General features: G+C 36.4%; 1 protein-coding gene across 1 annotated transcript in view; it reads right to left on the reverse strand.

Moving 5' to 3' along the window:
* The window catches only part of SKOR1 (SKI family transcriptional corepressor 1), a 45,804-nt gene that overhangs the window by 16,973 nt on the left and 11,580 nt on the right, over positions 1-17,251 (reverse strand). Inside the window, exons 4-7 of the mRNA XM_053716160.1 lie at positions 11,302-11,373; positions 10,278-10,352; positions 7,458-7,532; positions 6,575-6,640 (exon numbers count right to left, since the gene is read on the reverse strand). Of these exons, the coding sequence (XP_053572135.1) occupies positions 6,575-6,640; positions 7,458-7,532; positions 10,278-10,352; positions 11,302-11,373 (288 nt within the window). The remainder of the gene's footprint in view (positions 1-6,574; positions 6,641-7,457; positions 7,533-10,277; positions 10,353-11,301; positions 11,374-17,251) is intronic.

Raw genomic sequence — 17,251 nt, forward strand, 5'->3', positions numbered from 1 at the left:
AGGAATTTGAGGGAAGCCATTTTTAATTGCGTACCTTGAATTCCTATTCAGTGTACGGCGGAGATCATATGAAGAGGATCCTCCACGCTCCATGGCTCTGCAGTCGCCGGTCTTCAGTTCCAGGGTCGCCGGTCTTCAGCTCTGGGGTCATCGGTCTTCAGCTCCGCCCTCCGCTCCGCCACAGCTGGTTCCTGGAAGAAGAAAGAAGAGGTCGCCGCTTGGAAGAAGACTTCACCGTCTGGAACAGGACCTACTCCGCCCGACTTCAGGACAGGCGAGTACCACTTAGGGGTAAGACTTAGGGTTTTTAAAGGGATTTTTTTTTTTTTTTTTTTTATTTAGATAGGGGGGGCAGTAAAAGATCTGAATGCCCTTTTAAGGGCAATGCCTAACAAATGCCGTTTTCAGGGCAATGGGTAGTTTAGGATTTTTAGTGTTAGGTTATTTTATTTGGGGGGGTTTTACTGTTAGGGGGATGGTTTGTGTATTTTCTTGTAAAAGGGCTGATTATCTTGTGGCAATGCCCTGCAAAAAGCCCTTTTAAAGGCTACTGGTAGTTTATTAGAGGTGGGGGTGTTTTTATTTTGGGGGGCTTATTTATTTTCATAGGGATTAGGTATAATTTTTGTAAAATTTGGTAATTTTCTTTTTTCTTTTCTGTAATCTTAGATTTATTTATTATTTTCTATAATTGTAGCTTAAAGGGACAGTCTACTCCAGAATTTTGATTAGACTGTCCCTTTAATTTATACTTAGTTTATTTGTATTTTTAAAGTAGTGTTAGGTTTTTTTAATTTAATAGTAACTTTAGTATTTTGTAAATTAGGTAATTTGGGTTCATTTAGGGGGTGTTAGGTTAGGGGGGTTAGGTTGAGGGGGTTAGGTTATGGGTTAGGTTTATTGCGTTGTGGGCTTTGGCGGTTTAGGGGTTAATAGTTTAATAGGTTTATTGCGTTGTGGGCTTTGACGGTTTAGGGGTTAATAGTTTTAATGCGTTGTGGGTTAATGGTGGATTAGGGGTTAATAGTTTTAATGGGTTTATTGCGTTGTGGGGTAATAGTGGATTAAGGGTTAATAGTTTTAATAGGTAGTTTGCGATGTTGGGGTTGGCGGATTTAGGGGTTAATAATTTAGTTATTACTTGCGATGTGGGTTTGATGGCGGATATAGGGGTTAATAGTTTTTTTCGGCTTATTGCGTTGTGGGGGGTTGTCGGTTTAGGGGTTAATACATTTATTATTAGTAGTGAGAGGGGGGATTGCGGATATAGGGGTTTTTACGTGTCTGGCTTATTTTTGGGAGGCGAGTTAGACTGTTACGGGAGATTTGTTATTTTCTTTACTTTTCTTAGGCGCCGGCAGTTTCCAAAGTGCCGTAAGTCACTGGCGACTCCAGAAATTTGTATTTACGCTCATTTTTCGACATAGCTAGTTTATCAGACTTACGGCACTTTATGAACTGCCGGCGCCATATATGTAATACCCCGATGTGCGAGGTGAAATTACGGCAGGCGCGTGTTGCAGCGCTTGCTCTGAAGCCTGCGCCGTATATGTAATTGCGCCTCAGAAAACTAGGCAAATATTTATTGTGCATAGGATTTCTTTTTCTTACAGACATTATTATAAGGATGTTATGGAGGGGCTTTTTTTTTACTTTTTTGTAATTTTAAATAACCAGCCATTAAGAGTGGGTGAGTGAGTTCACCTTAGCACTTTGTGCTCTGAAAAAAAACAGACCTCTGGTTAGTTAAAAAAAATGTCCCCTAATTGCCCCCCAAAATAAAGTGTACATTTCCTTTTTAAAAAATAAAAAATATGACCATCTTTTTTTTTTAAATTAAAATAACTGCACGAAGCAGTTATAAGGGGTTAAAATGAGGGGATGTGGGGTGTTAGAAAAAAAAAACCAGCACTGAAAAGTGCCTTTACATTGCGGTCTATGGGGATGGCTCTCACCACCTAAAAATAAACATGTCCAAGACTGAACTACTTCTAATCCCCCCCCTCCTCTAATTCTACTCCAGTTTCTAATTTTTTTTATCACTGTTGGCGGCACCACTATATCCCCATCTCCCCAAGTCCACTGCCTTGGAGTCACACTTGACTCAAATCTATCCATTTATTCCCCACATCCAATTGCTCTCTTCATCCTGCCTCAACCACCTATGCAATATCTCCAAAATGTGTCCATTCTTTAGTGCTGAAACTACTAAACAGCTAATCCCCTCCCTGGTAATTTCCCCGACTTGGCTACTGTAATAACCTACTAACTGGCCTCCCTCTCTCCCGCCTCTCCTCCCTTCAATCCATCCTGAATGCTTCTGCCAGGCTAATCCACCTCTCCCGACGCTCTGTATCTGCTGCACCTCTATGTGAGTCCTTTCACTGACTCACCATTCACAGCAGAATTAAATTAAAAATTCTCACCCTGACCTACAAAGCCCTCACCAATGCTTCCCCAACCTACCTGTCCTCCCTCATCAACAAATATACTCTAGCCCGCCCCCTAAGATCCAACAATGACCTGCTCCTTGCCTCCTCTACCATTACCTCCTCCCATGCTAGACTACCTGACTTCTCTCACGCGGCACCAACCCTCTGGAACACACTTCCTTGAGCTGTCAGACTTTCCCCTAACCTTTCCTCCTTTAAACTCTCCCTAAAGACCTTTTTGTTCAGGGAAGCTTATCACCCAACTCACTAACAAATTAATTTCACTTAACCAACAGTTGCCCTCATCTAACTACTCACTAACATCATTCTCACATTTGCAGTCCCCACCTCCTGTTTCCCATCCTCCTACCCATCTAGATTGTAAGTTCCCACGGGAATAGGGCCCTCAATTCCCCTGTATTTGTCTGATAAATGTTGTCTATAATTGTATTGTTTCACCGTTGTACTTATATCTTTGTACCCATGGACACCTCTGCGGAATCTGTTGGCGCTTTGTAAATAAAGAATAATAATAATAAAAAGTATATTAATATAACAGTGCTGGTTATGCAAAACTGGGAAATGGGTAATAAAGGGATCATTTATATTTTTAAAAAAACATTTTTTAGTAGCATGTCCCTTTAAATTTCACATTAGAGCAGCCTCTGATGGGTCACAGCAAAGGAAACATGGCACACAAACATCCCCAGGCTTTTTTAAGGGGTTGAACTCTGGGCTACCCTGAATTATCAAAGACCTGCCCATTTGCTAACAAAACGCTTTACATTTGTATAAAAAAAAAATGCCATACCGTGCTTCATTGTGGGTATACATTATTAATTCCCAAACAATTTGACTTGTATCCTTTCAAAATAACAGTGTATAGTGGTAGTGCACATTAAGGGCTATATAACGAGTGGAGCGCTAATTATATATATATATATATATATATATATATATATATATATATATATATATATATATATATATATATATATATATATATATATATATAGCTATACCTATAATATATGTATATGTGTGTGCGTGTATATATATATATATATATATATATATATATATATATATCTCCAAGAAAGAGCAGAAGAATCCAGCCGTGAGTGTAATAAAAAAATAAAGTCTTTATTTAATTCTTTAAAATCAGCAAACCAAGCTAACGATAGATTAGGACTAACGCGTTTCAGCTCACAGGAGCCATACTTATAGACCACCTATATAGCAATATCTATTTCTAAATACTTAGAACACATTTTCTTATGTGAAGAAAATTGGAATGTGAAATATTTACATTAAATACACAATATAACACTCTATCCAAATGCATGTTAAATTCAATTGCACGCAACCGATTGCGTTTACTTTCAACCTGTAATACAAGCGCTACTTCCAAACAGGCACAAAAAACCTGATATCGCTTGCACGCAACAGTTAGCGCACTCATAATCTAGCCCTAAATTTCCTATGGCCCATTCCCTGGTAACTACAGACACAAGAGAATGGTTCTCAAAAAGTACCAAAAGTATAGCTTTCTACCACACACTTGTACAAAATGTGTTAAAGGGACAGTCTAGTATAAATTAAACGTTCATTATTCAGATAGGGCTTTTAATTTTAATCAACTTTCCAATTTACTTTTATCATCAAATTTGCTTTTTTCTCTTGGTATTCCTAGTTTAAACTAAACTAAACATAGGTAGGCTCATATGCTAATTTCTAAGCCTTTGAAGGCTGCCTCTTGTCACAGGCTTTTTAAATCTCTTTTCAACACAAAGAGACAGAAAGTACACATGGGCCATATAGATAACACTGTGTTCAGGCACAGGGGGTTATTTAAGATTTAGCACAAAACAATGCTAAATGCAGGACAGTAGATAATAAACAGTCACAGTCATGTGATCATGGGGCTGGAAGAAGGTTCCTAGATACAAGGTAATCACAGAGGTAAAAAGTATATTTATATAACTGTGTTGGTTATGCAAAACTGGGGAATGGGTAATAAAGGGATTATCTATCTTTTAAAACAATAACAATTCTATGGTTGACTGTCCCTTTAAACAGAACTTGTGGTGTGCTTTCCTGTTATTGACACTGCACTCCTATTATATCAAGGAATTGTTTCAAACACTTTGTTAACTTGTGCTGAAATGAATCCTGTTTCAATTGAATTGCCAAAATAATTTAAAGTTATCCTATAATTTGCTGGATGTTAAAGTGCTCCCTTTTTTTTTTTTTTTTTTTTGCTTGTCTTTATTGTTATCTATGGTTATATAAGCTCCCCAATAAATGAACAACCTGATATTCATTTGTGCATTTTTTTGTTTAAATAGTGCAAATACCTTTATACCATTTCACAGTAATATAGTTATGTATAATAACAATTTAAGCAGCATTTTTTTAAAAATTTGATTTACTTATGATTATCCACTTTAAAAAAAAAACAGTTACCCAAGATTACAAGTCGCACGGCAAATCTGTTTTTCACAGAAAAAAACCCTGCGTAATCCAAAAAGCAAATCGCATACACGTTCATGTATTGTCCCATAGAAGTCAATGGAGAAGACAAATAGAAAAAAAACAAAACTAAAACCCTAATCTGTTGCACAAAGCCCATGAGGTATTCTCCTCGAAAAGTGTACATTGAAATGCGAATATTTCCTTTTGCGAGAATGTTTTCTTGACGGAATATGTTCTATTTATTTATAAATAAATTTATCTATATATGAGATGATTTTTGGACTGATATATCTATTTAAGAGATATGTATATGAATATATATATATATGTCTATGGACCACTGGTGGTCTGCGAGAAGATGTTGGTGGTCCGTGACACCATCAAACAGGTATTAATCTCTTCTGATGGTGTCACCCCCGTCGTGCCGCAACTCCCTACAGTGCCTGGCTGGACACCAGGGAAAATCGACTGAGGAGTTAAATTACAATCTCCCTACGCACGTTGTGTAGTACTTCGCAACTTGCGTAGCTAGATTGTATTTTTAACTCCTCCCGACTGACGCGCTGCTCAGAGGAAGATGCTTCCATTCTAAAGCCAGCAGAGGTTGGTATAGTCTTGGCTTGATATAGTGGAATTAAAGTATATAAAAAAATAAAACCTTTACAAAAAAAATCTCTTATATTTCATTTATTTTCTTCCCTTTACCTTTCTCTTTGTAGTAGTTTCCCCAATTCCTTCAGATGGACTTACATCACTGTTTGTCTTCCTCCCTCCATCTTTTTTTTATAATTAAATATGAATTATTTTTCATTCTAATAATTTTCCAGCGCACAAAGCCATTCCATCTGTATTCCAGTAATTGTCATCCAGCAGATCAGCCATATCACACCAGTATTATAGTAATTGCCAGTAACATCAGTTGTGGTTAGCTCACATCCATATTGAGAACTTTCTGATATAAACTTAATTTATGACTCCAATGTCTGTCCATGATCATAAGTAGTTTTTAATAATTCCTAACTGGGGAGGTAACTTGGAAGTCTTGTGGTCATTTTAAACATAATTCTTTATTTCCCACTTTCTGCCTCTCTGTTTCCAGCTCAAAGGTAGGCACTCACCCTTCATCTGTCATTTGGAAGTATTCTCTCAGTTCTCTCATTCAGTTAGTTAATTCCAAAAAAAATATTCTTAAAAATGTGTAAATATATACATAATGTAAAGTTAGCTATGGTTATACTAGTTATGTACAGTATGGGTGAGTGCCAACTTTTGAGCTGACACCATTAGAGGAGATTAATTCCTGCTTGATGGTGTCACGGACCACCAACATCTCGCAGACCACCAGTGGTCTACGGACCACCGGTTGTCGATCGCTGGCATAAAAGACTTGTAATATCTGTGCAATAGAAATTGATTGTGAAAAGACCATATCGCCTGCGGATAACTCATCCCGTGCGACTTGTAATCTTGCCCTGTGTGCAATATACTATGTTTCCAAGGAGTCTAATCACAGTGCAAATTACTGGTTGACAATGTACAAAACTCCCTCTTGATCCGTGTACCCTCAGTATGCTGATTACCCTTTTCTGTACCAACAGACACAGACTATCTCATTTCTACCTCCCTTGCTATGTGACACACTTTCCTTTTGTCTCCTTTGCTAATACCTTTTAATTTCTGCTGGATGGCGTAGCGAGCTTTCCTCTCTTGATCCAGTTCATTACACAAGGTATCTGGGGAAAGAAAGGAGACTTTAGCTTCTCATGTTCAATGACAGACTCTTCTCTTACTACTTAACCCCTTCTTTGCCAGAAAGAGATGCCAATGTGTTCTAATGAGTAAACAAATGTTCTTTCCGATTGGTTATGCTTTCAGGATTCAGCAACATCATCTTTATCACTAATTGCTATAGTAATAAATGTTGACATTTAAAATTCGGAACCTGCATACTTTATATGTATAAACATTCATTCATGTGTGCAATAATGGTTGTTTGGATACAAAAGTGTTAAAAAAAGAATACAGATATATATATGTGTGTATGTGTATATTTATTAAATTAATTCCATACACACATACATCGCACACATATTTGCCTTTATGTACCTATTTTCATTAAGAGCAATAGTTGCATATTTGCCAGAAGGGTAGGGGTTAAGTGTTCTCGCTCCTGCCGGCAAATGTAGAGCAGTTAAAAGTGAGTTACAGTAAGGATGCTGCCTGGGTTTTTGCGCTGGGAGGCAGATGGATACAAGCAGAATTAAACACAATCAGAAGCATTAACACGCAGGTAATTTTACGCCTCGATTTTTAATTTAGAAACCCATGCAAATTAGTGTGCGGAGGAGTTCAATCACTGTTTGGTAATGGTGCCTGCAAGGCCCAAGCAAGGCTTGTTTGCTATTTTCAGGCTAATCAGGGGATATTAAATAAGAAAAAAATAATTGTTAAACTACGTTACTTTAAACCTGGGCGACTGAGCTAACTGTATGTGCCACTGGGTACTGGCAGAGGACCCCTCTTGAGTAGGATTTGTTGGTATAATCTTACCTCTCACAATCTGCAGCTGCTGGACCATCTCCTCTCTGTATGCCAACTCCCTCTTCATCTGGTCCTGGAAATTGTCTGTAAAGGGGGTAGCATTAAGAATACAAATCCTTCCCCGATTACGCTGCTCTACTCTGCCTAACCGCAACAAAAGGATGTTTGTGAAAAGGGAAATTAAGAACATATATTTTGGAAGTTAAAGGGCTATGAAACTCTCATTTCTTTATTCCAATAGATTCAAATAAAGCATGCAAATTTAAACAACTATCTAATTTGCTCCTGTAACCACATTATCTTCATTCTCTCTGTATCTTTTGTTGGAAATGAGGGGGTTTAAGCTCCAGAGCATGCGTGTGTATAGAGCACTATATGGTAGCAGTTTTGCAAGAATGTTATCCATAAACAAGAGCACTATATGGCAGCATGTAGTGCTCCAGACACCTATCTAGGTATCTCTTCAGCAGAAATTCCATGGGAACCAAGCACATTTGATAATAAAAGTAAATTAGAAACTTTAAAAAAAAAAAAAAAAAAAAAATATTTATTCACAATCATTAAAAAAAAATAAAGTTACAAACAGATATATTAAATCTATTCTGAAGTAGAAGAACTGAAATTCCAGCATACAGTATAGACGTTGTTACAATAGCGATATTCCACATTTAAATTTCTTAAGAATTAAAAAACCGCTAAAACAGAATAACAAAAAATTTTTTTTTTTTTTATTTCATATCCCTTTAAGATGCTTTGTTTTGTGAAACCAGCTTGCAAACATTAGGGCTGTGTAAATAACTTCACATGTGGGTTTGGCTCATTCCAATAAATCAGAAAATCCAGTTACTGAGCTTTACTTGAGTTACTTGTGTTTACACCAAGTATTACTTTACCAATGTATTAAATGAAGAGAATATGACAGCAGTAGCCGTCCAATCACTTTTGGTATTTGGAGTGACCAAATTCAGCAGTATCAGCCTCTTGATACCAATTCTGGCCAGCATCAGCAGGCTTATATTGACTTTTTGTACAATTTTTTTGTAAAGTTTTAAGTTTTTGTTCATGATCACATTTTTGTAAACGTGATGAATCCCTGATTTAATACAAAGTTACAAGTAGTAGTTCAAATCACTATATAGATACTGTGAATCATGTACACGACTTAAATATGTCCAATTAAAGGGACATGAAACTCAAAATTAAACTTTTATACTTTGGATAGAGGATGCAATTCGGAAAAAAACAACAACAAAAAACTTTCCAATTTGATTCAATTATTAAGTTTACTTTCTTCACTTAATATCCTTTGTTGAAGAGTATACCTAGATAGTCTCAGGAGCACAAACGTACTGGAGCACTATACGGCAACAGTATTGCATCAATGTTACACTTTTTAACATATTGTTATAAAAATGTTTGCAATATAGTGCTGCCATATAGGGTCTACAAATGAGCACGCTCTTGAGCCAACCTGGGAATGTACTTCAACAAAGGATACCAAGAGGACAATGTTAATGAGATAATAGAAGTAAAATAAAAAGTTGGGTTTTTTTCAAATCACTTTGTCTATCTGAATCATGAAAGTTTCATTTTGAATTTCATGTAAGTACAAATCTGGACCTAAACAAATTACGTATTCCAAAGAAATGCTTGTTTATTACAGTTCATGGTCACCCAATCAGAGTGTAAGAAACCAAATGTTCCTATTATATTTTATTTGTAATTATATTTGTAATTTGAGTACCCTAACTAATTCAGATAAATACTGTTTTACAGGGAAGCCAAAACCAACCAAGTTAAATCCAAAGTTTTTGCAACTCTAATAGTCTAGAATAAGCACCATTATCTAGAAGTTTTAAAGGGAAGTTGCAGTGCAAAAATGACATGCCCTGATTCATTAGAACATGTATTTTTTTTACTACTTGGCATGGAATTCTATATATTTAACCCCCACAAAGGGATTAAACACATAGGTAAAATAGCACCACAAACTTAGCAACTCCTGAGCAATTTGTGATTGGTGGGGTAATGTGACTGCTGTTGCCTTTGGGCTCACCATCTGTTTCCTGCTCAGGACCAGTAGTTCTATGGAGCTCCCAAGCATATCTTATGTGTTTAACCCATTTGCAGATGTTAAAAACATAAAGTTCAACGGTGAGTACTAGCGTTAAAAGTGCATGTTCTAATGAATTAGAGTGTCATTTTTTTATCACCACAACGTCTCTTTAAATATACAATACCTAATTCATAAAAGACTTGGGAAAAAAACTATTTAGATATAATAATCTATTTATCAGCCAATAGACCTGTTGTCTCTATGTTCCCTTATATTATTGTGGGGTACTTTTTCTTGCAGGGAAATGTAATGTAATTTATTACTCCAACACAGAATTAGTAGTAACAGGAAATTAAACAGTATATACTTTTTATTAATACTAAAATACATTGATTCTTTAGAGAAAGTGTGTCTATGAGAATACTATATATATATATATATATATATATATATATATATATATATATATATATATATATATATATATAATGTGTGTGAGTATAACATGTTATTAATATAGGAAGACTATTATACTTATGGAAGCTGCCCCAGCTTGTGTATATTGTAATTAAGATGTTTCTCCTTTCCTATTAGATAGTTAAGATTTACTATATCATTGGGCCTGTAATGTATTTCAGTTGCATTATCAACATAGTAGTGAGCCTGTATATATGTTTGTATATCAGTGTTGTGTGAGCAAATAAGAGAGGCTGATATTTTACATTGACAAGTGTTGTTTGCACTGTGTTTTGTATGTTTTTTGGGTTTTATACCTTTTAAGTTTTGAAATTCTCGTTCCAGTTTTTTTCTTAGATCCATCTGCTCCACTAGCAGCTTCTGTAGCTCATCTGTAGGAACACGATCTGTCAGAAAGGGGAACACCCCTGTCACACACACACTAACACAAAACTACACACGCTGCCTGTGTGGAGAGCAGATGTCTTTACAACAGCTTCATGTTACTCATATAAGTTCTAATATCCATTATATATGCTTGGGTAGATGGCCTCTGTATGACACCAACATAAGCCCTCAGTCATGCTTTCCCTCCTTCCTTAGCTATTGTAAGGTACCACATCAACACAACAGGTGTATGAAGATGAATAGGGACTTCAGGAGCACAGGGGGAGTAATATGAGACTTAGTACTATATGAAGGGAATTTGTGTGTTTCACTTGGGTTGGAAACATTGTACGATAAGGCATGCAGTGCATTTAGCATCATGAAACATCCACATTGATGTCCTTACATGCTCAAATGTCAGTAAAAAAAACAGCTATAGACAAGAGCAATCAAATTGCTTTCTACTGGGGCAAACTTCACAAGAGAAACAACATAATTCATAGACAGGACAGATGTCTCGTGGGCAGACGAGGTTTGTATAAATACAACCCAGTCACTTGCAATCCATTGTTGCTGATAATTGATAAAAAGGCACTTTTCACATTTATTCCCTAAGATATCATCAGAAGCAGTCGGCATTACAAGGTATTGATAGATAGACACCTCTATGCTTTTATAAGTCACTAACACCAGGTTGATGTTAAATTGCCACTTGCGAGTTCATCAACAGGGATTTAACCATCAGAGGTAGTTTACTTTGTAAATATTTCAGGACAAGTTACATTACAGGCTAATAAAGGACATAAGGCAACACAAACATTAACCCAAGTATATATATATATCTGCATTATATAATATATTATATTATTTATCATCTGATTTTAGTACCATACGAGACAAATGTATACTACTGGCCCTCTCAGCTGGCAGTATGTGCCAAGACAGTACACCCACCTTTTGCCATGTTCTCAATGTCTTTCTCTACAAACTGGGTCCCAGTAACATCAATAGGGCTGTCTTCTTCCCCTGTGAGTAAAAGCACATAAAGTCAAACTAAACACCAGTCTATTCAAACAGGATTTCATTCTTCTTTGATAACATAAGTATGTGGATGTAACATAAGTATAAGTCAATAAGCAAAGCTAATCAAGTGAACTGCAAGTTGAGGGATCAGAGAATTTACAGTCACTCATGAAAGGTCAAACAAAAGATACTAAAAATGCACATTTCAGTACTGTAAAGAACTTATAGTCTATGCAGTGCTTGACAAATATGTTCAAAAATTAGGAGCCAGTAAGAATATTTTGGAGCCAGGCATATTTTTAGGAGCCAGACAGTTGGATTTGTATATAGATATATGGAGAATAACCCAAAAAGTTAGGAGCCAGGGGTAAAATTCTAGGAGCCAGTGGCTCCCAGGCTCCTGGGTTTGGCGAGCCCTGGTCTATGGTATTTAATGCCATATGTTCTATCACAGGTCACCAAGTCACCAATTTACAGCACTATACAGTGAACCTGCTAAAAGCAACACCAATACCATTCAGCTTTGTTAATAGTACCACTGAATAGTGCTAAACCAATCATCTCTAGATCCCATAGACCCTGAAATGTCAGTGTGGTTCACAAGAGCAGATGACCTATGGCGCTTAGAAGATTTTTAGTTACTTGATGAGAAGGAGGGCAACCCAGTGTGAAATGTTCAGATCTAAATGACACCTCTAACAAAATCCACTCATATGGATAACACTGCAATCTCCAGAGAGGTTCCATCACACTCCTCTAGTGCACATATCTGACACTTCACCCCTGCAGGTCTTTAGTTTCACTTGCCATAGGCTCCCTTATAACATTCCGGGCAAATCATCTGTCTGCTCCCTGCATAACTTTCATTTTTTATTAGTCTACAATCCAGCACTGTCACCATGGACGGTTTTGCTTTCGTTCTGGTTCATGTTTAATTATAAAATCATTTGAAATACACACTGAAAAACTTAAACGTGATTTCCTTTTAAAATATGAAAAGTTTTGACTCTTTAATTATTGTAATAAATTAACTGTATAAATAATTGTATTACTGTGATGCTGTAACACCTAAAGGGACAGTAAAGTCAAAATTAAAGGGACACTGAACCCAAAATTTTTCTTTTGTAATTCAGATAGAGCATGCAATTTTAAGCAACTTTCTAATTTACTCCTATTATCAATTTTTCTTTGTTCTCTTGCTATCTTTATTTGAAAAAGCTTTTTTGGGTTCAGAACTCCGGACAACACTTTTCTATTGGTGGATCAATTTATCCACCAATCAGCAAGGACAACCCAGGTTGTTCACCTAAAATGGGCCGGCATCTAAACTTACATTCTTGCATTTCAAATAAAGATACCAAGAGAATGAAGAAAATTTGATAATAGGAGTAAATTAGAAAGTTGCTTAAAATTTCATGCTCAATCTGAATCACGATAGAAATTTTTTGGGTACAGTGTCCCTTTAAACTTTTATGATTTAGATAGAGCTTGCAATTTTAAACAACTTTCCAATTTGCTTCTGTTATTAAATTTGCTTTGTTCTCTTGATATATTTTATTGAAGAGTAGAACTAGAGTAGGCTTATAAGAGTGTGCACGTTTCTTTAGTACTCTATGGCAGCAGTGTTTTGCAACATTGTATAACCAAGCTACAAATAATGTTGCAAAACACTGCTACCATAGAGTACTAAGGAAACGTGCACACTCCTGAGCTCTTATGAGCCTACCTAGTTTTACTCTTCAATAAAAGATTCAAGAGAACAAAGCAAATTTGATAACAGAAGTAAATTGGAAAGTTGTTTAAAATTGCATGCTCTATCTGAATCATGAAAGTTTAATTTTGACTTTATTGTCCCTTTAACCCCTTAATGACAACTGACGTACCAGGTACGTCATGCATTAACAAGTAGTTAATGACAATGGACGTACCTGGTACGTCAGTTGTCTAGGAGAGTGCTGGAAGCGATCGCAATCGCTTCCAGCAGCTCTCAGGGTATTGCAGTGATGCCTCCATATGGAGGCATCCTGCAATACCTTTTTAGAAGACTCCGATGCAGAGAGGGCCACTCTGTGGCCCTCTCTGCACCGGTAGTTCGTTGGTGGGTGGGAGCGCAACAGGGAGGTGGGTGGGCGGCCCATCGCTACCCGGCATCCGGTTCCTAGAAGTGCAATGTGCACGCCGGGTGCCGGGAGCGCGCGTGCGCGTGCATTAGCTGGCCACTGACACCAATGAGGGAAGAGGGGGGGGGGGGGGGGGGGAATATATATTTTTTTAAATCATATAAAAGGATCTGGGAGGGGGAGGGGGGAGGGGTATTGTGGGGGGCTGCTACACTACAGAAAACCCCCCAAAAAAGAAAAAAAGCAGAAAATACTTATAGGTTTTTGTGCAAATTGGGTACTGGCAGACAGCTGCCAGTACCCAAGATGGCCGCAATTAGATAGGGGAGAGGGTTAGAGAGCTGGGGGGGGGGATCATGGAGGTTGGGGCTAAGGCAGGAGTCCATCACAGCTAAAATATTTTATTTTTTTTATAAAAAAAAAAAAAAAAACTCCTTTTATTTAGTACTGGCAGACTTTCTGCCAGTACTTAAGATGGCGGGGACATTTGTGGGGTGGGGGAGGGAAGAGAGCTGTTTGGGAGGGATCAGGGGGTGGGATGTGTCAGGTGGGAGGCTGATCTCTACCCTAAAGCTAAAATTAACCCTGCAAGCTCCCTACAACCTACCTAATTAACCCCTTCACTGCTGGGCATAATTTACGTGTGGTGCGCAGCAGCATTTAGCGGCCTTCTAATTACAAAAAAGCAATGCCAAAGCCATATAAGTCTGCTATTTCTGAACAAAGGGGATCCCAAAGAAGCTTTTACAACAATTTGTGCCATAATAGCACAAGCTGTTTGTAAATAATTTCAGTGAGAAACCTAAAATTGTGAAAAATTTAAAGTTTTTTTTTTTATTTGCTCGCATTTGGCGGTGAAATGGTGGAATAAAATATACCAAAATGTGCCTAGATCAATACTTTGGGTTGTCTTCTAACAAAAAATATATACATGTCAAGGGATATTCAGGGATTCCTGACAGATATCAGTGTTCCAATGTAACTAGCGCTAATTTTGAAAAAAAGTGGTTTGGAAATAGCGAAGTGCTACTTGTATTTATGGCCCTATAACTTGCAAAAAAAGCTAAGAACATGTAAACATTGGGTATTTCTAAACTCAGGACAAAATTTAGAAACTATTTAGCATGGGTGTTTTTTGGTGATTGTAGATGTGTAACAGATTTTGGGGGTCAAAGTTAGAAAAAGTGTGTTTTTTTCCATTTTTTCCTCATATTTTTTTTTTTTTTTTTTAGTAAATTATAAGACATGATGAAAATAATGGTATCCTTAGAAAGTCCATTTAATGGCGAGAAAAAACGGTATATAATATGTGTGGGTACAGTAAATGAGTAAGAGGAAAATTACAGCTAAACACAAACACTGCAGAAATGTAAAAATAGCCATTGTCATTAAGGGTAAGAAAATTGAAAAATGGTCCGGTCATTAAGGGGTTAATATATCACTTTACAAAATACATAATATTTCTGAAGTTTCCTATATTCTGTAGAATAACACAATATTTTGTTTCTATAAAAATTCACCATAAAGATGATAAAGTAGCAGCTCTCCTCTTTTTTTTTACTTAGGCTACCAAATGTGTGGGGCTTGCTTGTGCATTCTTTAGTGCTGTTATGAAAAAATTAAAAAACACCAACATTGCACAATGCTAATATTTAGTGAGAGTGAAATCTCTTACACAGATTTATATAGCATTCACATCTCACACTGTTGTGATAAGCGTACATCATTGAGTAAACACTGTAAAGTGAGAGTGAAATCTCTTACACAGATCTATAGCATTCACATCTCACACTGTTGTGATAAGCGTACATCATTGAGTAAACAATGTAAATTGAGAACAATATTTAGTGAGAGTGAAATCTCTTACAAAGATCTATATAGCATTCACATCTCACACTGTTGTGATAAGCGTACATCATTGAGTAAACACTGTAAAGTGAGAGTGAAATCTCTTACACAGATCTATATAGCATTCACATCTCACACTGTTGTGATAAGCGTACATCATTGAGTAAACACTGTAAAGTGAGAGTGAAATCTCTTACACAGATTTATATAGCATTCACATCTCACACTGTTGTGATAAGCGTACATCATTGAGTAAACACTGTAAAGTGAGAGTGAAATCTCTTACACAGATCTATATAGCATTCACATCTCACACTGTTGTGATAAGCGTACATCATTGAGTAAACACTGTAAAGTGAGAGTGAAATCTCTTACACAGATCTATAGCATTCACATCTCACACTGTTGTGATAAGCGTACATCATTGAGTAAACAATGTAAATTGAGAACAATATTTAGTGAGAGTGAAATCTCTTACACAGATCTATATAGCATTCACATCTCACACTGTTGTGATAAGCGTACATCATTGAGTAAACACTGTAAAGTGAGAGTGAAATCTCTTACACAGATCTATATAGCATTCACATCTCACACTGTTGTGATAAGCGTACATCATTGAGTAAACACTGTAAAGTGAGAGTGAAATCTCTTACACAGATCTATATAGCATTCACATCTCACACTGTTGTGATAAGCGTACATCATTGAGTAAACACTGTAAAGTGAGAGTGAAATCTCTTACACAGATCTATAGCATTCACATCTCACACTGTTGTGATAAGCGTACATCATTGAGTAAACACTGTAAAGTGAGAGTGAAATCTCTTACACAGATCTATAGCATTCACATCTCACACTGTTGTGATAAGCGTACATCATTGAGTAAACAATGTAAAATGAAAATGCTGAACTAAGTTGCCAAACATATGTTCTCACTAAAATTTCATCTAAGCTTATCTCCCCCAAAATCTGATAACGCAATTGGTGCAGAGCTTAATTCCTTTTTTTCCGGCCTTAGGAGTGTTTTTAAAAAGTTTAATGCAGAACTCATTGTTTAAAGGGACATAAACCCCATTTTTTTACTTTCTTGTTTCAAATAGAGTATACAGTTTTAACCAACCTTCCAATTTACTTCTATTTTCTTGATATTCTATATTGTAAAGCAGGGTTGTAAGCTCAGGAGTGTGCAGCACACTATATGACAGTTTTGCAACAATGTTGTACATTAGCAAGAGCACTAGATGGCAGCACTATTTCCTGTCATGTTGTGCCTCGGGCATGTGCACACTACCTACCTAGGTATCTCTTCAACAAAGAATAACATAAGAACAAAGTCAATTTGATAATAGAAGTAAATTGGAAACTTTTTTTAAAAATTGAATGATCTATCTCAGTAATGAAAGAAACATCTTGGATTCATGTCCCTTTAAATATATTCTTATCATTTGCATGAAAAGTGTAAGTGCCACATCTATGTCACTTTAAAATAGTGGCACTGGCACTGTAAAAAAAACAACTTTCATTTTGAAGTGAACATTGGTTAAATCTAGATTCTCAATAAACTGTTACTCTCGTATTTCCTTCTACTTGTGAATACATTTGCCCCTCCGAATTATTTTTATTGTCGTTCATCTTTTTATCAGATAGCAATAGGAGTTGCCAAGGCTGACCAATCTTTACACTCTCATAGAGTTTAATGAATATGGTAAGACCTTTGTCAGTAACTAATTTGTAATCATCAAAAGCCATTGACTAAAAGTACACAATAATCAAAATAGGTTTGTATTAGTTTGGTTAGGAGAGAGCTACTTTGCATATAAGTTAAAAAAAAAAAACAATGTAAGTTTCTTAATTTGCCCAGAATCATCAAATCATAACATCTTTTTTTTTTTTTTTAATACAGGGAATGG

Source organism: Bombina bombina, chromosome 6 (genome assembly GCF_027579735.1).
Source record: "Bombina bombina isolate aBomBom1 chromosome 6, aBomBom1.pri, whole genome shotgun sequence".
NCBI classification, from domain to species: Eukaryota; Metazoa; Chordata; class Amphibia; order Anura; family Bombinatoridae; genus Bombina; species Bombina bombina.